This window comes from Corvus brachyrhynchos, unplaced genomic scaffold (assembly GCF_000691975.1).
Source record: "Corvus brachyrhynchos isolate BGI_N302 unplaced genomic scaffold, ASM69197v1 scaffold434, whole genome shotgun sequence".
Classification (NCBI taxonomy): Eukaryota; Metazoa; Chordata; class Aves; order Passeriformes; family Corvidae; genus Corvus; species Corvus brachyrhynchos.
The window spans coordinates 1449318-1472298 of record NW_008238372.1 but is presented as its reverse complement, the minus strand read 5'-3'; the positions used below and the strand labels follow the sequence as shown (position 1 = coordinate 1472298).

At 45.6% G+C, this 22981-nt stretch overlaps 1 protein-coding gene across 6 annotated transcripts in view; it reads left to right on the top strand.

Annotated features, from left to right (window-relative positions):
- ERG (ERG, ETS transcription factor) overlaps positions 1–22981 on the top strand; it is a 108469-nt gene that overhangs the window by 1927 nt on the left and 83561 nt on the right. For 5 of the 6 annotated variants that reach the window (XM_017736349.1, XM_017736348.1, XM_017736342.1 and 2 more), the window contains exon 2: positions 7730–7817. In XM_017736349.1, coding sequence (XP_017591838.1) covers positions 7779–7817 — 39 coding nt within the window. In that variant the 5' untranslated portion in view covers positions 7730–7778. Of the gene's footprint in view, positions 1–7729; positions 7818–18213; positions 18396–22981 lie in introns of those variants that run through there. The other variant, XM_017736345.1, reaches the window with a different exon arrangement.

Below are 22981 nucleotides of genomic sequence, written 5' to 3'. Positions count from 1 at the left end.
GCAGCAAATCTGACTTGGTTTCAGAACTTTGCTGGTGACCTCTGTGGTTTTGAACTTGGAGGGCACAAAGTCTTGAATAGCTGCCTTAGCTCTCCCTTTGGTATCCCATGTGTGTGTCCAAGTATCCTGCAACAGGATCAGCATCAGGGAGTGATCATTATCAAACACCCCTGCCTGGTGTTAAGACACACAGTCAAAATCTTGAGCTCTGGAAAGTGGTTGGTGCAGTTAAATGTGTCAGACGTGACTCAAAAGTCTCCTTCCTTTCCGAAGATATTACTTCATTCATGTTAACCACATTTGTAAGTGGCCTGGGCTGAAGAGATAGTGTTTGGGGAATTCCAAACTCTTTTATATGCAGTTGGGAGTTTCAGGAATGGCTGCTCTGCATTCCACATTGATATATAATCCTCATTATGGCTTTGAATAAGAACATGGTAATTCGCCAGAAAAATAAATAAAACAAGTTATTGGTCAGAGGCGTACTATATAGGGAGTACTAATAAAACCAAATATTTTTGGCTGTAGTTTAAAGTTCCTACTGTAAATGAGCTAATTTAGGGCCGTATCCTCCCCTGAGATCATGGGCTGGAACATGAGATAAGCAGTAGCTGCACAGACACTTTTGGGTGGTAGCACAGAAATGTGCCTTCTCCATCAGCTCTGCATTGAGAGGGGAAGAGGGGGAATTTCTGTAGGAGAACTGTCCCTTCCAAGAAAAATGTACTCAGAAGAAAAGCCATGTTCAGTGTCGATGAACTGCAGAAGGGCCAGACACAGACACAGATGGCAGAGACATGTTCTCAGATTGCTCCATCCTTTTTTGTCCCCACAGACTTTAGGGACATGGAGTACTGCTGTCAGTCCAGAGCCAGCCAAACTCTGGCCATCTGTGCTTCCCAAACAGGTGGTTGACAGTGGCTTGTCCCTCGGTTACTGACTTGCTTGGGGTGATACTGCAGTTGTGGTGTGTCATGGTCAGCTTGAACCCACAGCTGCTTCCGCAGGAGCAGGTCTTACCTGCAGCCACAAGGTGGGACTGCTTCCTCCTGCCTTGTCCTGAGGTCTCCAGGGGCACCAGGACTCGCTGCATTCCAGCTGGTGCTGCTGGAAGGGAATCCCATCAGGAAGAGGATTTGCTGCCAGTTAGAGCAGTATTCTTCCTCTGAGTGACAGAAACAGTGTTAACCTTGTGTGAGGGAGAGAACTTGCCAGCATAGCCATGAAACCCAATCCTCGGGAGGCTTTTCAAGAGCAGGGCTGGGGGGGGGGGCAAGTTCTCCTTATTTCCAGAAAGAAATTTAAAAAAAACCCAAAATTTAAAAAAAGAGAAAGGAGATTTAGCACCTCTCCTATGAGGACACACTGACACAGTTGGGGCTGTTCAGCCTGGAGAAGACCCCAGGGAGACCATAGAGCCCCTTCCAGTGCCTAAAGGAGCTCCAAGAGAGCTGCAGAGGGACTTTTCACAAGGGCATTGAGGGACAGGGCAAGGGGGAATGGCTTCCCACTGCCAGAGAAGGGAGTTAGATTGGGTATCGGGAAGACATTGTTCCCTGGGAGGGTGGGCAGGCCCTGGCACAGGGTGCCCAGAGCAGCTGGGGCTGCCCCTGGATCCCTGGCAGTGCCCAAGGCCAGGCTGGACATTGGGGCTTGGAGCAGCCTGGGACAGTGGGAGGTGTCCCTGCCATGGCAGGGGGGGGAATGGGATGATCTTTAGGGTCTCTTCCAACCCAAACCATTCTCTGAGTCCATGATTAACTTCTGGAGGTGTTTCTTGAAAGTGAAAAATCCAGCAAATTTTTTTGCTGCCAGCATTGAGAGCAGCCCCACTGGTCAACCAGCCCCACTCAGCTTCTATTTCTCCCACTGATTTTTTTAAACAAATAATGCCATATTATTAAAGAATCCCCCATCCAAACTATCAAGAGATGTAATTGGAAAATTATCAGTGAATTATGCTTCTATTTAAATTGCTCCTGAAGAACTAAGCACGTCAGACAGTGCATAACACTGCCAGTGGGTTCTGTCCTGCAAGGTCAGGGTGAGTACAAAAAGTTAGCACTGAGAATGGAAAATTGAAGAAACCTCCTGGCTGACGCATCTTTTCCTGTTTTGGTTTTCTTGTTCTTTACTGTTGTTTTATTTATGGTATTCACCTGCAATCAAATCTTACCCTAACAGCAAATATTGACTGCATGTGAGCAGCCTTAGCAGTAGCATTTCTGGAGGAGACCTTTCCTCAAGGTTTTATTGTTCAGGCTGTTAAAACACACGTTACAGTGAAAGAAGAAAAAAAAAAACCAACCCAAAATTGAAGTGGTTATACCCAACCACAAGTTAAACACAAAAGCTTTGAGCTCATGTCATGCAGCTCTTCTGTGTCATAGCTCCCTGCCAGTGGAAGAGTTGTGGTGTTTCACACTTACCTGCTTTACAAATAGGAATTATAAACATTTCTGTGGCCTTTCTTCACTGGTCACTGCTGGGTTTTGATGTTTGAGCCTTTTCCCCCCAGAAATCCATGTCTGGAGGGCACAAAGGGGCTGGGGCTGCCTCAGCCCCTCCTGGGGGTCCCCTCAGCTTCTTGGCAAAGCCCAGGTGTCAGCAGGAGCTGCAGCACCTTCTTCTAAACCTAGAAATGTTAGAGAAGGGAAGGCATAAACTTACAGTACCATGCTGGGCAGGAAAGTTACTTTGTTTGCTTAGCAGTTCCCAAATTGCAGGCTTTTAAGGATCTTCTGCTCCTGAGTTTTGCTCCCATCAACTGTGGCAGGGTGGGTGAATTTCTGGGCTGGTTCAAACAGTTTATTTCAGTGGATGAGGATTTCACCTTTTATCTTCATAGTCCTGTTAAAGGACTTAATTTAAATAAATTAATAACAGTGTAATAATTTTAATACAGCCCTATGGTGTGAATAAAGCAGCAGCACAGGGGAATAACTGCACTCTGGTTTTCTCTTAGGGGATCCTTGGACCTGTAGGCTGCTTCTAAAGTGCAGCAAGCCTAAATTTGGCTTAAATTCGCTATACAAGGGCTCTCACCATAACTGGAATTATTTTAGGTGTCCAGAAAGGCTGAAAATCACGTGGCATATTTATCTACAAAAAAAGTGCAGCTCTAACCTGCAGCAACAGGAGCTTATGCTGTTCTTGCACACCACTGAGAGCAGGTTTATAGTGCTCTGCCTTTTAACTATCCCAGCCTTTCTCTGTGGTACACACTGTCTGACCAGTGCTGGTGAGACCCAGGCACACAAAAAGAGATTTCCTGAGCAAACAATCCAGCAAGGGACGTCTCAAAAGTTTTCCAACAGCTGAAAAACATCAGTTCTTTTAAAATATGTGACCAGTCCCATTGCATGACAGTGTGAGGGGGTCTGGAAGTCCTGCTGGCACTGACTTGGGATGTTCTGCATAGCTGCTCAGGGATTCACCTCCTGTGAGTAATGGTAACCATCCCAAGTCATGCTGGTAGAAATTTGGTGTGATGCCACTGTGGTTATTCATCCCACCAGAGTGTGCACCCTTGTGTGTGTGTGCCAGTCCCGGTGCTGGGTGCCTGTCACAGGAAAGGGGGGCTTTCCTCAAGCCCTGTGTGATTGATTATTCTGTCAGTGCCATTCAGAGCTGTTCTCCTGTCTGACAGTCACATCTCAGGCAGCAGAGGCACAAGATTGCTTGGAGAGAGCCCCTGTCCTGCAGGCAGAGCTGTGTTTCCCGGGCAGCCTGTGCTTGGCTCACCATTTAATATTGTCCTTGCTTTCAGTGTACCAGGAATCAGGCCCAGCGATTCTGGCATCTCGTTTGCTGTTGATTTAAAAGCCCTTCATTATCCAGAATTGGCTACAACTGTGGCTGTATTCTGAATATTTTTCCCTGTGCAAATAAGTACTTTTAGCCTGGAGAAAAGGAGGCTCAGGGGAGCCTCTACAATTCTGACAGGAGGGTGCTCCCAGGGGACAAGGGGCAGAACAAGAAGAAACAGCCTCAAGCTGCTCCAGGGGAGGGTCAGGTTGGACACCAGGAGGAATTTCTTCATGAAAGGGTTGTCAGGCATTGGAAGGGGCTGCCCAGAGAGGTTTGGAGTGCCCATCCCTGGAGGTGTCCAAGGAAGGCCTGGATGTGGCACTCAGTGCTCTGGGCTGGGGACAAGGTGGGCATCGGGCACAGCTGGAACTCGATGGGCTGGGAGGGCTTTTCCAGCCTCAGTGATTCTGTTATTTGTGATTTGGGCCATGTTCATTCCTGGCAAAGAGCAGCCCAGGCCGTGTTAATGTTTGCTGCAGCCCTGCTCTGCTCCACGTGGGCGTCGCGTTGCCGGAGCTTGGCCTGGAGCCCTTTTCTGTCAGCCTTGCTCACTGCCCGGTCATGCTTTATTGCAGCACTTTGGTGCAGGGTTTAGAACACATCAGGAAGAACTGCTGGGGTTTTTAGGTGAGCACAGCATGCCAAGTTACTGAAAATGCACCTAAATTCCTGTCTGCGAGTTGAGAAAATGCACAAGAGAAGTTTATATATAGCCCCCGTATAAAGGGGACGTTCAGCCTCTCAGTAATTCGGCAATATATGTGTCCATTAAAAAGTTTGATCCTCTTGATACATCTACAGGAAAGAAAGAACAATGCAATCACATCTGGTGAGCTCTAGATCTGTACGATTCCCCAACCCTTTGATGTATTTACACAACTCCCCAAACGCATGCACAGAAAGACAGCAGGCTCCAGAGCTTATCTATCTCCTCCTGTGAGGGGTAGCACTGGCACACCCAGCTCTGGCTGGTTTGTACAATAACTTGTTTCAATCTTGATATTTTAATCTGTCCCAAGCATCAGAGAGGAATTTACATCTCCTGTCTCAAGTACTGCTACTTCCTACTAGTGCCACTGGTCTCGTGTGACACTTTGGATGCATGGATGGAAGGAAACCAGTCCCAAAAACCTGTACTGCTAAAGCTGGATTAATCAATGCTAGTCTGGACTCAGGATGCTGGGAAGTGCAAGAAAACCTGCTCTGTGGCTACAAATACGTCCTTCTGTAGAATCGTGGAACCACAGAATGGTGTGAGTTGGAAAGGATCATCTCCTTCCACCCCCTGCCATGTGCAGGGAGGGACACCTTCCACTCTCCCAGGTTGCTCAGAGCCTTGTCCAGGATATCCTTCCAGGATAACCCTAAATCAGGAAGGCACTTAAGCAAGTGTTTAACTTTCAGTTTGCATTGTAATTCCCTTGTTTCAGTTTCCTGAAAAGAGTCTCCCTAAATCAGGCTTTAGTGTCAGTTTTGGCTCTTGCCTTAAAATCCTGCTAATTTAGGGGATGCGGGGCAAGCCCTAGAGCCATGAGCAGACCCTGTAACAGACCATCAAGCACAAACATGACCAGCATGAAATTTGGGGTGGGGGTGGAGGAGGGCCTGGCAATAGATACCATCTGCTTCAGCAAGTTAGTACCAGATGTCTGGAAGCTTCCAATTCCAGCCCGTAAAGGTGGAGCTGAAATAATTGAAATTGTATTTCTGTTTGGAACAAGCAAGGAAAACTGTCACAGCTATTTTTTTAGCCATGATTTCCAGAGATGAAAAGATAAAAATCTTGTGTTTTGCAGACAAGGACTTGTCCCCCTTTAGAGTAGGAAGAATTGAATATCCAGGTGAGAAAGAAGAATACACTGCCAAAGGCTGAGTTTAAAGCAGAATTCCCCTCTTGTAAGTTCACAACAGTACAGGGCAAAAGTCAAATGTCCAGAATGCACTTTTCCAACTCATATTGGACAACGTTTGCTTGTCTTTGGTTCCCATTCCTTGTGGTGCAGAGCTGGCAACTGGTTTGCAAATGTTCTCTGTCATCTTCTCTTCCATAAAGGATCCATCTTTTTGGGGAAAATATGTGAAATGAGTGGCCTGGAATAGCTCAAATGACTTCTCTTTAACCCCGAGAGCTTCAAGACTGAGCTCGGAGAGAAAGATCTGTTTGGGTGACACCGGGCATTTTTGGGATGGGGTTCCCACCTCTGAGCTCAACACGTATTTTCTAAGTCTAGGTGCTGTTGGAAATGGAGCAAAGGCTTTAGAGAGACCAAAATAAATCTGGACATGGCACAAATCCCCTTTCCTGGGTGGGCTTCTTTAACTGGGGGCGAGGTGCAGTTGTGGCAGCACAGTGCTGGGAGTATGAAAACACTGACAACATGATCTAACACTGGGTTCAAAAAATTTTTCTGCCCAGTTTATGTGAAACGTAGCAGTTTCCAGAGCCTGTGTGTGATGTTTCGAAAGCTTAAAATATGAATCCCATAAATCCAGTGAGGATGTGGCAGGCATGGATTTACTGGGGAAGGGAGGGAGGGAACTGAAAGGACGTCAGTGCTGTTGGTGTTTCTGTCTGACTTCAATCTGAGCAATGTTGCTGGTGAAATTTTGCTTTTGCTGAAAAAGCTTCTCTTGCTTTTGAAGTTCTGTGGAAAGAAAAAGCCTCATTTAAAACCATGACGTCATTATCCCATTTGATCATCCACAGATAGCTGGGAAAAATGGACAAAATGGGAATTGGGCTTGTTAAGGGATTTCTTTAATAGGCCAGCAAATCAATACTTTGTTTCCATGGATTTGAAGGGGGAGAACTTGGCTGTTTTAAGTAGTAAGAGGGAATTGTGTTAAGATCTGAGTGGTGATATCTTTAATTTCACCTTTCAGTGCAATTTGTGCAAATTAAACTTGCATAGATCATAGATGGTCCCCTCACGTCTCTGTCTCTGAGGCAAGCTGCAGCTCAGTGTCAGTCTGGCAATATTTCTCCTAAACCATTAGGTAAAAATGCAATTTGATTTCCAAGTTAGTGTTAATGTGAGAGCAGAAAATGAAATAAAAAAAGCTGATGCTGAGGAAAATTACTGTTTCCCTGATAGTGCCTTGCTGCTTTAAAAGTTGACTTCGAGGTCAGGGGCGGAAGGAAAACTCTTGTGTGAAAAATGGGAATTTCCAGGCTTTTAGGTAAAGTGGAGAAAAAGATGATTACTTTAAATGATGTTCATGTTCCTACATTTTTCCACATTTTCTAATTTCCTGATTTATTTATCCCAATTCATTAACAGTTATTTGGTGTTCAAGTTACTGAGTAGTACTCTCCATTATTTACATTAAATGCTGTTGTTATTTTAAAGTGCTTTAATGGTTTTCCACCCCCTACACATGCAGACAAATTCACCCCACCTGCCCCAGCCCCTCTGCACTCGATTACTGGACATGGATAAGGGATTCCAGAACATCCCTGCTCTGAAGTGCTGTTAATTGAGGGTCTGGACCAGATTTGCAGCTCTTGTAAATGGGCACAGCTTCAGTGAAATGGTCCTTTTTTATATCAGCTGCAGATCTGTCCCAGTCCTGCTGTGTGTTTCTAAATTGGGAAGAATAGCTTGTGGAAATCTCTGATATCCCAGGTGAATAATGGGGCTGGGCAGGGCAGAGCATGTCCCAAGTTCTTATTTTGGGAAAACTGTACATTGCAAATAAAGACCATTTTTTCCATGAGAATTTCAGGGCTGAGTGTTTTCTCCTGCATGAAATAAATCCTCAACACTATGGGGACAGAAATGTCTTAGAGCTTCAGCTGTGCTGAGTCTCAAGGAGGTCTGGGGAAGGAAAGATGCTTATCAGTCCATAAAAAGAGATTTCTGTTGAAAATAAACATTTAAAGTATAATGATATGACTTTTGTTTCTCTGGTTATGCAGCTGCCTTGGGATCTGAGCTCCTGGTAAACACGTTGGCCTGGTAAAGGACATGATTCAGACTGTCCCAGATCCAGCAGCTCACATCAAGGTTAGTTTCCTGTTTATTGCAAGTCCTCAGATGTTTGGAGAGCCATAAAATTAAAGAATATGTACACATACCACAGCTTTTCTTGCATGTTTATAAATTGTGCTACAGCCCCACGTGGGCTTTTTTATTCCTCAATATTTACATGGTGTTGTCTGAGTCAGCCCTGCAGTCTTTGTTGCTGACACCTGTGTGATCTGCTCTGAAGTACGTGGATATTTTAAAGATAACTTTTTCTAAAATTAACCCACCTTGATCATCCTTTAATATTTGGTGTGTTTGATAAAATACACCTCCTCGAAAAATACTGGATTTTTATGTCCCTGATTCTGCTCCATGACATCCAGTGGCAAACATTAAATTCAGCTGAAGAAGGAAAATGAGCATAATGCAAATATTCAAAGCCAAACAAACATCCCTTCCATAGATTCAGTGCAATGTTTAAAATGCTTTAAAACCAGCATTGGTTTGCTACGTTTCAGAAGGAAATGTTTCTTTTTACTCTATTATGACTATTATTATTATTATTGCTATTATTACTGTGGTTTTCTTACCCTTTTTTATGGAAGACTTGGAACCTGTGAGACCTGGCAGGTGTAGCTGTTGCAGGGAATGAGTAATTTTGGAGTACTCCACACAAATTTAATCAGCAACTGGAGTGATAGGACAAATAGTAACGGATTCAGACTGAAAGAGGGGAAATTTAGGTTGGATATTAGGAAGGAATTCTTCCCTGGGAGGGTGGGCAGGCCCTGGCACAGGGTGCCCAGAGCAGCTGGGGCTGCCCCTGGATCCCTGGCAGTGCCCAAGGCCAGGCTGGACATTGGGGCTTGGAGCAGCCTGGGACAGTGGGAGGTGTCCCTGCCCATGGCAGGGCTGGCACTGGATGACTTTTAAGGGCTCTTTCATTCTTTCTGATTGCCTTTCTGTCTGTTTTTCTTTGAAGTTACATTTTCTGCAACACCTTTCATGGAGTTTCTCCTCAGCTGGCTGCCATCTACCACTCAGCAGCTCTCTCTAGAAAAAGCTCCACTTTACAACTTATTTTTAACTGAAGCATAGAATAAAAATGAAATATTATTTTAAACAACTCCCTTTTTCTGTAAAACGCAGTGAATGAAAGAATCTCTCTCTCTCTATCCCTCTGTGTTGTTTTTGGGTCATGTTTAGTTACTAGGATGAGTTGTTGTAGTGGGAGAGCTCATTCTTTCCCCCTGTCCAGGTTTTCCAAACCCAGCACTTCCACAGCCTTCTGGTCCTCAGTTGTTTTTATGGAAAGAGCAGAAAAACAAGCCCTCATCCCCTCCAAAAAAGGAGTCTCCCTACAACTTGGTTACAGCCAGTAAGACTTCAAAACATTGAAGGGGATTTAGTACCTCTTCATGCTGTCTAAATGCCCACAGCAGCAGAAATAACATAAAGAATAACTCAGTTTCATGCTTTCTGCCAAAACTGGTGCCCGAGGAAGGTTTTTGTAACCACAGGAGTTAGTGGGAGAGGGCAAGGCTGGGTATGAAAGTATCTTATTACAGCAAGAGAGCTGCATAAAAATCTCTGTAATGGTGTGTTCGAGGGAATTGTAGGAGCCTGTTCTCAGCAGAACATCACCCCAAAGTTGCTGGTTTATTGAAAAAGGGTGTGAGGAAGGCAATTACTTTAATGCTGTGTTTGGGGTAGGAAAGCTGGCCAACTCCACTTCAAATCCTTCTGATTTCTGTTTATGTCATTAGGGCCTGCTGTGGTCTAAACACGTTCTCTGGAAAGCTGCCATGGATGCTCGGGTCATTTAGGCTTTAAAAGTGGACATAGCTACATTCTTAAAAATAAGCCAGGATAAAGTGCAGGGGATGTGGGAAAGCCTTTTTGGTGTGATGGTCTTTTCTGTCTGTACTGAGCACAGCTCTGGTGCCCCCAGCATGAGAAGGACATGGAAATGTTGGGGCAAGTCCAGAGGAGGCCACGAAGTTGATAAGGGGAGCAGCTTCCCTATGGAGACAGGATGGGAGAGCTGGCATTGCTCAGCCTGGAGAAGAGAAGGTTGTGTGGAGACCTCACAGCAGCCTGCCAGAATCTGAAGGGGGTACAGGGAAGCCAGAGAGGGACAATTCATCAGGAACTGGGGTGACAGGACAAGGGGGAACGGCTTCAAATTGGAACAGAGAAAATTTGGGTAAAGATATTGGGAAGAAATTCTTCCCTGTGGATGGTGAGGCCCTGGCACAGGGTGCCCAGAGCAGCTGGGGCTGCCCCTGGATCCCTGGCAGTGCCCAAGGCCAGGCTGGACATTGGGGCTTGGAGCAGCCTGGGACAGTGGGAGGTGTCCCTGCCCATGGCAGGGGGTGGGACTGGATGAGCTTTAAGGTCTTTTCCAACCTAAACCATTCCATGATTTTATGATTCTACGATCTCTCATTGCTGTTATCAGCAGAAGAGGCAAACCGGGTTCATTACAGTCATCCTTGATCAGGTTTTGTTTAATTAACTGTATTCTGTCACGTGGTGCTGTTTCTTTATATCCTTCAATAAGCAGACACAGCCCCATCCATGCACATTTAGAGCTGGAACTTTGAAAATTCACTTTCTGGGAAGTGTCTGGATTATTAAGATTTGACAGATCTCAAGATTTAAGTTTTCTGCCTGAACATGTGTGGAAAAGTAATGCAAAAGATACATGAATATGGCAAGATGAATACTCAGAGATGTCTTTTTTTTCAGAAAGGGGGATTTCATGTGCTTCGTGTGAGTTTTGTGTGTGCTATTTTGAAATCAGCCTTTTCTGCTACCAGGAGGAAAATGTAACAAATCTCAATGTTCTCATGCTCCATTCCTGAATGGGAAATGGTAAGAGCTGGATTCTTACCCAGAATCACCCATTCTGCACCCAGGCAGATCCTGTCCAATTTTGGGAATGTTTGGAAAGCCTCAAAGTGTGTGTCCTCGTTCTGCTTGGGCAGCTTCATTCCAGAGATGCTAAAGATTAAGCTTTACATTTTTCAGCTTGAATGAAGCATCTGACATTGGTCTGGTGACCCTGTGGCTCCCTAATGTGTAATTTCACCTGAGTCACCACCTTGTGTTTTGTCCAAGCGCAAAGGAAAGAAACATTTGATGTGGACAAGAAAAACTATGGATGTTTTTGGATTTTCAGTTTCAGTTCAGCAAAATATGGGGAATTGTGACCCTGATCTTTGAGCAGTTTCACACATTTAGTGCCTGTAAGGGGACCGGAAGAAATAAGACTCCTCACATCAATAAAATTGTGGCTTTTTATGGGCAAGACTGTCATTTACACACACTTTATTGTGATATTTTTGTTGTTCTCTTACCATTAAACTCCAGTTCTTACAACCATAGTCACAGAAAAACTCTGAAATGCTGCCTGAGTTTTGCATGTTTTGTTTTTAGGGATTTATGCTTTGTAAATACTGACCTTTAAATAAACCTTTTATTTTTTTAAGAGTTAAATTCTGGTTTCAGGAAAGGTCAAATGTTTGTTTGACTTTAGTTAGCTCGTGCCATCACTGTGAGGGGATTTTGTGGAACCAATACTCAGAAAAAACAAATTACTGCTGTTCCTTTGGGCCTCACTGGGAGAGGAGAATGCAGGGCATGGTTTGGAGATTAAAAAATTACTGTATTTATCAGGAATGGTATTTATCCTGGGATAATGGTGTGATTTTCATTGAATCAAGGCTGGTGGAAGATTTGGTCTGTTCACATTTAGTTGATTTTTCTGTTCGTTGGTGATGATTTTGAGATGTGGGCTGGCTGAAGAGATGGGTTAATGGCACACCCTGGTTTTTCATTGCAGCAGGTGAAGAATGGGAACAATTTACACCCCAGACAGCTTAATCAAAGAGGACATTCTTGATAAAAAAATTCTCAAAGGGCATCAGACGTTTCAAGCCAAGCTCAGCTGGTCTGTACAACCTCATTTGTTCTGTGGGTGTAACTGAAGTTGTTGCCTCCGAATCTGTCAAATTTGGGTTATCAAATCTGGAAGCTGTTCCTGATACTACAATGAATGAAAACATGGTTTCTCAGGAGAAATAAAAGAATTACTCCATAGCTGTTTCTTCTGGGTTTAGCACTGCTCTGCCTGAGTTGTGGTGGCACATCCACATTTCTGTGCACAGCATCCCATATTGTCACTGGAAGTATCACAAAACCTTTTGTTGGCCAAAGAATGTGTTAGATTTCAAATTGTGGCAGTGTAGAGATGCTGCTGGATGTACCTAATCTGTTGTGTTATGGTTAAATCTGATTTTTTTTTTTTTTTTTTTTTTATTTGTTTTTTTTTTTTTTTTTGAACTGGTATTATTTGTTAAGGAGCATATTCTGGGTCTGATATAATCTGTTATTTTTCCTGGAATTGTTGAGTCTCTAAATAAGATCCAAGACTTTGTTATGCTGGGAGTTTTGTATGCACAATACAGTCTCTGCCTGAACAGGCAGGGGGACAAGAAGGGAAGGACAACAGAATTAGTATTATCTTCCAGGATAAGGAGGATAAAGCCAGGCTTTTACCCCCACCTCTTTTCAGGGTCTTTCCTAAGCCAGAAGCCTGGTCCTCGTGGATTCTTTGCGTGGCTAAAGCACTTCTTTCATTGCTTATAAAGCAATATTTGGGCAGCTCAGCTGGGAGTGAGAGCATGGAAATCCGAGCCAAGGATACAAAGAGCTTTGCCCAAAGTCCCATGCGAAGTAAACTGAGACCCATTGCAGCCTGGATGAGGAGGTGATCCATGTGGAGCATGGAGTAGTGCTCAATCACAGGGTGCCGCCAGGTGATAACACACTCCCATCCCTTCTGGAAAATATGGAATAACTGCTCCTGAAAGCAGCTGACTAATGAGCCAACCCTCCTCCAGGCAGGAATTGGTGATGGGCAAAAGTCCTGCAGTGGCCTCTCACTGGGAGAAGGTGCCTTTAGCCCCAGAGCATGGAGGTGAACAAGCTCCTGGATGTTACCTGGGCTGCAAACTGGTGCCTGACAGCTGCTCAGGGATAACTCCAGCCTGCTCCATGACAGATGTGAAAAGGTTTTAGTATCAGCAGCCCCTGAAGCTGAACAGTTGTAACTCCATCCCTTTTTCTTACCCCTCACTGTGGACTTCATTCATTATTCTGGAGAAACTTCAAAAGTTCTTCCCTTGCTTTAGTAGTGACAGGGTAAAACCACTGTTTGAGTGTCACTGTGCTCCTTGTTTGAATGATTACCACAGCTTACTCTGTGTCCTCCAGAAAATAAAGTTTGCCATGGATGAGTTCATAAACAGAGTTTACCATGGGTGTGGGTGGCACTCCTCCCCTCTCGTGCTCATTCAGAGCTCCCACACTGCCAGGCTTCAATTTGCTGTGCTATTTCCCTCCTGTGTCAGCACACATCAGATACCTGTAATAATGCCAGAATCACTACTGGATTTGAACTCTAGAATCCCCTCCTAGGCAGAAATTGTGATTCACTTCTCAGCAGCTTAAAATTCTGGATGGTAACCAAATGATTGCCACAGAGTTCCAGTGAGTAAATTCTTCCTTCTTTTTATTTTTTTTTTCTTTTCTCTTGAACTCTACCTCTTCTGTCTGCCTGAGGAAATACCTCCTTGCTAAAGGAAAAGAGAGATAATGGCTTCTGTGTGCTGTAATTGATGAACTTTCAGCAATTGGGAGCAAATCCAAGATTGCTGCCAACAACCAGATGGAAAACAGTGTTAATGACATGTTCAAAGAAGAGTATGTTATTTTGATAGGGGATGGTCTAGAGACTTTAATCTCTATTGTTATAGGGACTAATGGCATGGATAATTCCTTAAGTGGGGCCATTTTTAAACAAAAATTATCTTCTTCATAAGCAGGAAAGAGCAAACTAAAGAGCACCAAATGCATTTTCAGAGCTCTGGCTGATAGATGTGCTTTACACGAACCCTTTGTTACATGGAGTCAGATGTGTTTAAATCTCATTTCTGCAGTCTGCCAGACGGTTGAAAGTCTCAACATTTCCACTGGTGATGGGTAGAAATCATAAAATGGATGGCCATGGAAACCAGAGCCAGGGTGGGAAGCTGAGGGTGGGGAGAAGCTACGAGAAGAAGTTGGGAAAGACGGACGAGACAAACTGGAACAGGAACAAAACTGGTTATACTTTGGGGACGCTGAGAAAGAAGATTCCTCCTGTTCCTATTGCTCTGCTCTGGAGCCTGGAGTGGGACTGAGGGCTCTTAAATCTCGGCCTGTAAACGTCTCTCAAGCCCACTGCCACAGTATTTGTCCCCTTTTCCTTAGGTCCTGGCCACCCTGGCATGTGGGGCCAGCAAATCCATAAGCCCAAGTGTCCAGTGCTGTTGTGTGCCTCCAAGGCCATCGCTTCTGTGTGTGGCTTCATTGAGATGACTGAAGAGAAGGGGCGCAAGAAGCTCTGGCTCTGCAGCAGACTTGGGACTCTCTAAAGGACTGTGTCCTTCTTCCTTGAAAACTGGTTACAGAAACCACCTGCCTTGGACTATCCTCACACAGATCTGCAGAGCAACTGCTGAAGATGTGTGGAGATTGTCTCCCAGCAAGTCAGAGTTCACTGTTTATTGTACACTGGATTTGTATTTTGTCTTGATCTGGCCACAAATATCCCAAGAAATGGGTCATCCTTCAACTTACTTGAGAGATGATTCCCCATGATTCACGACCGTGAAGCATTTCCTCATATTCAGCCGCCCTGCTCCCCTCCTTGGCAAACCTTTGTATATCAGCTCTGTACGGATTCCTTAATTTCACACTAACTTTGCTCCTCCTTCCTTACCTTCTTAAAGAGGGAGATTCATAGGGAGAGCTGAGGGGAGGTTGCCAAGCACTCACAGCCTGTGCATATTAGTTCTGCTCAGAGTCCATTTTGGGTGGTGGGGGGTCAGGCAGCTTTGCCCCTCACCTCTGCATGCAGCCCTGCTTTCAGCTGTCCTGGTTGTTTGGTCACAAATGTGGTCACAAATGACCACTTTGTTACGCTCCTGGTAATACCTAGCAGGTATTACCTTCCCAGAGACTGTTGCTCCAGCAGCCCAGACAGGGATGGATGATCCTCTTGGACTTGGTGATGTGCTTCATCTGTTCAGAAATGAATCTCTCCTCTCTCTCACTCTCCCTCCTCCTCCTCTCTCTCGTCCCTCCCCTCCCTTTTCAGAAAATCTCATATTTCAGGTTCTACTAAACCCCGTCCTCTTTAAATCTGAAATTTTACTTTATTTCCTACCCATGTTCTTATCTCCTCAAGACCCTTTTGGATCATTTCACCCATCCTGCTGGTGTCCCAAAGTTGACTTTGGGGTGCAGTATCTTTGGCTGATGTGTTGTTTTATCCCCTTCTTTAGATTGTTAATACAGACATTACCTCATAAACAGTTATGGGCATTTGATTAGATACCTTTCACCAACTTGCTGTTTTATCATTTGCCATAAGTCTTTTCCCTGTTGTTCTGTAGGACTTTTTCAGACTCCCAGTGTTCTTTCCCAAGACAATTCAAATTCTTCTTGTGGAAAATCTTCTTTGGCTCAAGTCAGCAGCCAATATTTGGGTATTTCCGTACGTGTTTAATTAGAAAGAGAAACTGATTCTGTGCAGCATGTGTATTCCTGGTGCAATTTTGTTTATTAATCAAAAAAGTGTATCTTGTCCTTACCTAGAAGAGCAGAAAGGGTGCCTGCTGTGCCCCTAAAATCCCATGTCTGTGTGGCCAGTGAGGTCTGTTCCCAGGAGGCTCTATAGTGCTTTCTTCACTACCAGGTCCTGCTCAGAAATTCAACTTTTTGCTGCCTAATAACCCATAAACTCCAAATGTTGCCCTCCAGATTTACAGCATGTTTAAATTCAGCTAATGTGGGTGAGTTTTACTGTAAGATATAAAATCCCAGAATGTTTTGGGTTGGAAGGGACCTTAAAGCCCATCCAGTGCCACCCCTGCCATGGCAGGGACACCTCCCACTGTCCCAGGCTGCTCCCAGCCCCAATGTCCAGCCTGGCCTTGGGCACTGCCAGGGATCCAGGGGCAGCCCCAGCTGCTCTGGGCACCCTGTGCCAGGGCCTGCCCACCCTGCCAGGGAACAATTCCTGCCCAATATCCCATCTAACCCTACTCTCCTACATCTCTAGGCCAGTGCTTCTGTTGCTTCCAGTAGGGTTTTATTTGTGACACGAAAGAGATAAATTTCTTCTGCTGCTGAGGCTTAAAAGAGTGTTTGGCATGTGTGTTGTATATTCCATATCATCTGTGATTGCCTTGGATCAAAGAGATAAACTTGCTGGCAGTCATTATCACCTCCTTGAACAGCAGTAAATGTTTGGTGGGACACTGTAACCTGCTATTGCAAATTCAAAGTAGCACTGGGAAGGAAGGAGGTAAATCTGTGCCGTGAGCCCTCCAGAGTGGGCTGATGCAGGTTTCTATCATACTGACTTGGTCACATAGAGAGATTTTCCAAGATCCCAGAAACTTGGCCTGTCCGAGCTGTGAATAGTATGGGAGAAATCCTGGCACGGGTTGCCCAGAGAAGCTGTGGCTGCCCCATTCTTAGAAATACTCAAGGCCAGGTTGGACAGGGCTTGGAGCAAGCTGGGATAGTGGAAGGTGTCCCTGCCCATGGCAGAAGGGGTTGGAACTGGATGATCTTCAAGGTCCCTTCCTTCCCAAAGCATTCAATCACTTTAAGCATTATCTGGGTTCCCTTTTTAAAGAAAGGGGGAGACCTGTATTAGGGAGGGGTTAATTTTCCTTGGGAACCACCTGTGTCTTTCCACTCTTTGCATGGGGACTTGGTGTAGCTACATTAAGCACAAGGGGACTTGAATTCAGCTCTTTTTTAGAAATAGGAGCCCCAGCTGAGAGGGGCCCTCAGCCCTGGCTGTCCCTGGCTGTAGTGAAGGCTCAGGGCACGGGCCCTGCGCAGGAGGCAGAACTGCTGCCCTGGGCAGGGCCAGCCCTGAGCACATTGGCCACAGAGGCTCTGGGCTCTCCTCCCTGGGGATATTCCAGAGCCATCTGGACACAACCCTGTGCCCTGTGCTCTGGGATGGCCCTGCTGGAGCAGGGAGGTGGCACCAGTGACCCTCTGTGGTCCCTTCCAGCCTGACCCATCCTGTGTGACACAGCTGGCACACGTGGCCAGATCTGGGACAACAGAGCTTCCCTGCCCTACAGTTGGACTAAGAGGCCCTCAGAATGAACTCGAAATGAACAAAAAAATTGTTTAAAATGCAAGTGGAGGCCAACTGAGGATTCAGTTAAGGGAAGCCACCACCTCCTAAGTTACAGCTTCAGAAAATCTTTGTGGCTCCCCCAGAGCTGTCCCAGAATTGCAGCCAGCCGGCTCACAGTGCATCAGCCATCGCAGAGACGTTATTAACTCAGACAGAGGAAAATATACTTTCAGTTATTACATGCTAATAAAGCACAAACTAAACAAATTTAGGCAACAGGAGCAATTATGCCATTAAACATTTAACTGCAAGATTGATTTTTAAATTACTGAGAATCTAAACCAAAGTGTGCACACACACAAAGAGGAAGGGGAAGGGAAGGGGAGGAAGGTAATTTCACCAATTGAATCTAATCAGGGCCTCAATTCGAATGCGTGGCTGTAAATGTCAAAATATGTAAGATCTGATGCAAGAGCACAAGTGGAACCAGGATGGATGAGCTTTCCTCACTTGACCAGATTCTTCTGGCTGGGAGGAAGTTAAACACATGGGGTGGGAGAACTTGGGGAGCTGGGTTGTCTCCAGAGAGCTCCCTTGGAATGCTGGTCTGTGTTCCTGAGCTGCCTTTTGGAATGGGCAGGGAGCAGTGAACCGAGGCACAAACTGTGGGCTCAGCCTCGTGTTTGCCTGAGCCTTTCCACGTTCTGCTGCTGTCACCTGCAGGGAAGGATGAGCTGGATCCTTGCTGAATCAGGAGGGAACGGAGAAATTCTCCTCTCCACCTGAAAAAACCTGTTTTCTGTTCCTGGGCGGCAGCAGAAAGGTGGGTTTGAAGATCACGGTGGGACACTCACAGCTCCAGGGTTGTATTTGTTTTCAGAGTTTATGGCAGGGCTGCTCCCTTCGAAAAAGTATATAAATCTTAATCAAATAAAAGTGATGTGCTGCCATATTTACCCAATCTCACTGGTTGTCCTACATCATGTTTTAGCATATAAGTTACATGACAGAGTTATCCAGGGGTTGCCAGCTGACACAGAAACAAACCCTCATGTTAAATTGCCTGCAGATGTCCTCTTCCAACTCCTGTAAGGAACTTCTACCAGTTCTCTCCCCCCCCACCCCCCTTTTTTTTTTGGTGTGTGTGTTAAATAAAAGCAGCAGAAGAGGGGGAAAACAATCTCAGTTGAATCTCTGTGCTGGTGCCTCTGTTTGCAGGACAGGAAGCCTTAAGAAGACAATGCAATTTATAGGCAGGCGCAACAAAAAACCCTGTAAGGATTTCCATGAGCCTTAGTGGACCAAATGAGTCGTGGTTATTTTGAAGGCTGGAGCTGACTGAATAATGCCAAGTCTAAGGCTGCCAAGGTGGGCTTTTCAGAAGATTCAGACCTGAGGAGGTGAGAAGATCTTTATGTTCTGTTGGCTGTAATTTGTCTGATGATAGAATTTATGCTTAGAGTTTCAACTAGGCATCCCTTTTGTTTGGATATTCATCTAAAGAAATCAGGATTTTATCTGATGGATTTGAATTCTTGCTCCGTTTGGCAGAAATCCCCACGTAAGGTTGTGACATTCTTGAAAACATTCACTGTTTTCATTTGCATAATTAGGAATCTTTGTTTTGTTTTCATTGTATGAATTTACTGGAGTTTGTGAACTTTTTGCCTGGCTGGGGAAATCACAGAATGTTGTTTCTTTTCCCTGGCTGGAGGAGTATGGGCTATTTATGCTCAGTTTTAAAATAGACTTTTCTGTGAGTGCTTGCACTGGTCTTTGCAATGGGATATTTCTGGAGGAGCAGCCTGGCCAAAAGCAGTTGCGAAAGGTTAGTGGAGAGCAGAGCTCCCATTTAAACACCTACGTGAAGGAGCAGCCCTTCAAAAGCTGGGAGTGCCAAACAGCTCCCACTTGGAACAATGGGAGCTGCTGAGTGCCGACAGCTTCCGAAAATCTGGCCTCACGTGGCTTCCAAGGGAGATTAGTTAACAAGGCCAGCAATTTTGGTTTTTTTCTGGGCTTGCTTAGCTCTGCATGGAGAATATTGTCTGCACTCGAGGTGTGCTCAGCAGTGGCAGGTGGTGGACGTTCCTCCTGGGAAGGTGGAGTTCCAGGTGGGTTGCGAGGCAGGCAGGGAGCTGGACAGGTGTTTCCCGAGTTTTTTTCAGGAGAACTTTGGCCAGGAATGTTCAGCTTTTCTGGGCAGGTAGAAGGAAAAGCCCTGGGGAGCTCCCTCTGTAACAACCCCACATGGATTTTTTTTTCGTAGTTTTCCCGTTTGTCTTAAACTGCTTCGGAAATGACATAAATGAAACCAGAAAAGGCCTCTCTGGCATTACTGAAATAGGGATGTCCATATGGGAAATTACAGTAATATCACTTGTGCATTCAAACTTCACGTCCTGTGCAACTTCCATGTGTGGGCAAAGGAGATAAATTTGCTCTCTGGACCTGCACGTGTGCTTCTCTCTTTTGATTAAGCCTGAAACACATTTCTCTTCCCTTCTGTGATCATTGAGTGAGGTCTGCAGGAAAAATAGGATTAGAAATTAATGTTTTGGGGGCTTTATTTCCAAACTGAGTTATCCTTGCGGCTTTCTGTAATGTCATTTTTTTTTTTAATTCTATTTATCACAAATCACAGCCATTTTTTCAGTAAAGCAGACCAAGAGCAATAAGACTATGCTAAGATGAAGGAAGATTACTTCTGAAAGTCAAATAATGAGTTTTGGTTATTGTTGCTTTTTAAACATGGCAAGCAGGTTGGGGACCAATATGTTTGCAAACGACCTAAGTCTTCCCTTCCAGTGGTAATCCTTATTCTTTTGAAAAGCTAATAAAAGTGGTGTATGAAAGAAATTCCTGGGGCACTGCAGAACTCACCCTCCTAGGGAGAGAGCCAGATGTGCTGGCTAATAACCTTGCAGGCATTCAAAGCCAGGGCAGTAACTTGGTATCACCTAAGCCAGACGTTGTGTGTCGGTGCAAGGCAATATCACATCCCGGTCACATTCGCAGCAGAGAGCTGCAAGACATGTGGAGTCTTATTAAAGGAAGGGGGGAAAAAAAAAAGAAGGAAAAGAAAAGGAGGGGACAGGCAGAAGGAGAGGGAGACAATGTGTCTGTCCTGAGAAGCGGCAAAGGAGCAGACGCACTCCTCCACATGTGCATTAGTCTGTCAGCCTGGATTCTGCTCTCCAGATGTTGGGGTGGATCCTCTGGCAGGGACTACGGAGGAAAAAAAGGATTTTAAAAGAAATCACATTTCAGGGGTGAAATTAACTTTACCAGATTTTTCAAAATGCAATAGCTCGGTGTGATTTTTCAGAATGCTTTAGCGAAATAACAAATTCTAGACTTAATGGTTTTTACAGGCTTGCTTGGCAGCGCCTCCTCCAAACACAAATGTTTGTGTGTGAAACTTGTCAGTGGCTTTTAGAACCAACATGCCTCAGAGTAAACAGCACATTAAAGTTGTTCTCAGAGCAGTCCTACTGAACTGAAAATTGTTTGTGGCGGGGGTCCCAAAATCTGATGGGTCTTTCTCAAGGCTCCATCTCTCAGAATCAAACCCTCCGAGAGCTTTGGCCGTCACATCAAAACGGTGCTTGTGCATAACAAAAACATCTATATTTGCAGTGGCAATCAGAATACATCAGTGTCAAGATCTTTTAAAAAACGCCAAATTTGCTTTTCCAGGCGCAGCAGAAAAATAAATCACTTATGGCATTTATGGTATATTTGTAATCCAAAACTGGTGGCTTCGTGTTACCGGGCACGACGTGTGCAGCGGATAAACAAACAGTGCACAAAAAAAAGACAAGTCTCAGCTTTGTCTGCCCGACACTTCGCCTCTGTGACCGGGACCCCACAGCCACACGGGCCTTTCTGCTGAGCTCGTGTTTAGGTTGAGCTGGGCTCAGCCCCAGGCTGGTCCTCGTGGCAGGACCGGGTTGTTCCACGGGACACCGGGGGTGACGTTCGTGCCTGGCCAGCCGTGGCCATCGTGAGGGGAAAGGGAGAACGTCTGCGGATAAATATTTATGTGAACGCATTAAACAATGCGGTTGTTCTTGCCTGGAGATCTTTCATGAGGCCCAGGAATGCAGCATTTACGTGAAGAGATGCTGATACACAAACATTACCAAACCTCACGTTCATGACTGATGAAACAGAAAGCAGAGTGTGGATACGTGGAAAACTCCAATCGTGGATTTGTGATCACATTGCAAATAGAAACGAGGCAATTTTACGTCAATATTAGGACAGAGCACTCTGGAAGCAATCTGGATGTTTTCATACATAATCATGGCTTCAGTAAAATTGTACATTTACAGAGACAGCTGGTGTGTCTTTTCCTGTGTTGGAATAGGATCAGCTGAGTAGGGCTTGTGAGAAATTTCAGTTTGTAGTTTTGGTAAAAGCCAGAATCAGACACAGAGATTTCTTAGTGGTATTTTGCTGTTGGATACGATCTTGACTCTGCTGGGAATCCCAAAAATGAGTGGACCTCTGCAGTCCGTTCTTGCATCCACCACACAAAGTACATGGAGAGGTGCAGTACCCTTTAAGCAGGGTGAAAATGGTATTTTCCTTCCTGATACAGCCAGGGTGCCTCTCCAAGTGTGCCCCACACACCTCAGACGGGGTGAGGGCTGCTGGGACTCCGTGGGTGAGAGGTTTCCAGGCTGAGCTTTCCGTCATCACACACTGGAGTTTGTCAGAGGGAGAGCCTTGGAGCCGGCTGGGTGTGATTCATCCCTCCCGGCAAGGCCTCTGAGGCAATCTGACATTATTCGGACTGATATCATTAATTAATGAGGGCTGAATGTTATTCTTAGACACTGGATTGAGTATTGGGTAGGGAAGCCTATGAAAGGGCTCTTTGATTTTTGGAAAATTCCTACAGCACTGTCAAATTTGCTAATGAAATTAAATCATCTGCCAACTTTCCAAGTTAAGGAGCACATCCCTTCTGAAATCTTGACTGAGTCTCCTCAGTGCCTTCTTGGGATCAAGGGATTTTTGGATTTATATTCACGCCAAACGAAAATGATAGGTAGCCTCCAAAACCAGTCCTATTAAATCTATCAGGCAGGCTTTGGAGAAGGCATTTCTGCTGGTTTGCTGTAGCACAGATTTGATCCTCCCCCACCTTTGCTTTTGGCTGTGCTTGGTTTAATCTGCTCAAGGTAGAAAGGAGCCAGATCCCAGAGTTTTTGTGGAGCCTGGGAGGTGGTCACTGGGTCATGCCTGGGCAGTGTGACCTGCAGCCCGCCTCCACCATGGGATGTGCTCATACAGCTCAAACAAACCCCAGATTGAATGGGGTTTTTGTCTGGTCTCAAAAAACATGCTCCAAAGCAAATGTAGGGAGCAGCTCTCCTTGCTCCCAGCGCTCCTGTCCGCAGGGCTGGTGCTGCTCTTCTCTCTTCCCGATGCTTTTCCTGCCTCTCTTCCCGACTGGCTGCTCCCTGCACGGACCTTGCAGGTGTCCAGAATTAGCCCAGCCTTTGCAGGCCTCTGGCAGCAGATTTATAAATGAAATGCTGTCATTTCAACCCAGCCCCGGCAGGGCTGGGAGCACAGGAAGCGCCGTGCACATGTGGGGCGGTCACACATGGATCCCATTGCAGCCCTAATAGTGCTGGGATGGGGGGAGAGGGCTGAGGGGCTGCTGCCAGGTCAGCTCCCTCCCTCCCTGGTTCGTCTGTCTCGAGGCTGCTTTGTGTAAAGAGAGGTGTGCCGGCCTGGCCAGTTCTTCAGTTCTTATTGCCACAGTTTTGGGGCAAGGAAGTGGCAAACGTGGCCAGCAGCACTGAGCCCACACTTTCAGGTTGAATTAATGAGCGTAGTTGCTTTCAGGATGATACCCACATGACGATGGTGATTGTGTCACCAAGGGTTCTTCTGGAACAGGGTTTGGACCTGGGGGTGCTGGTGCCAGCAGCTGGACACGAGCCCAGGGGTGCCCAGGTGGGGGAGA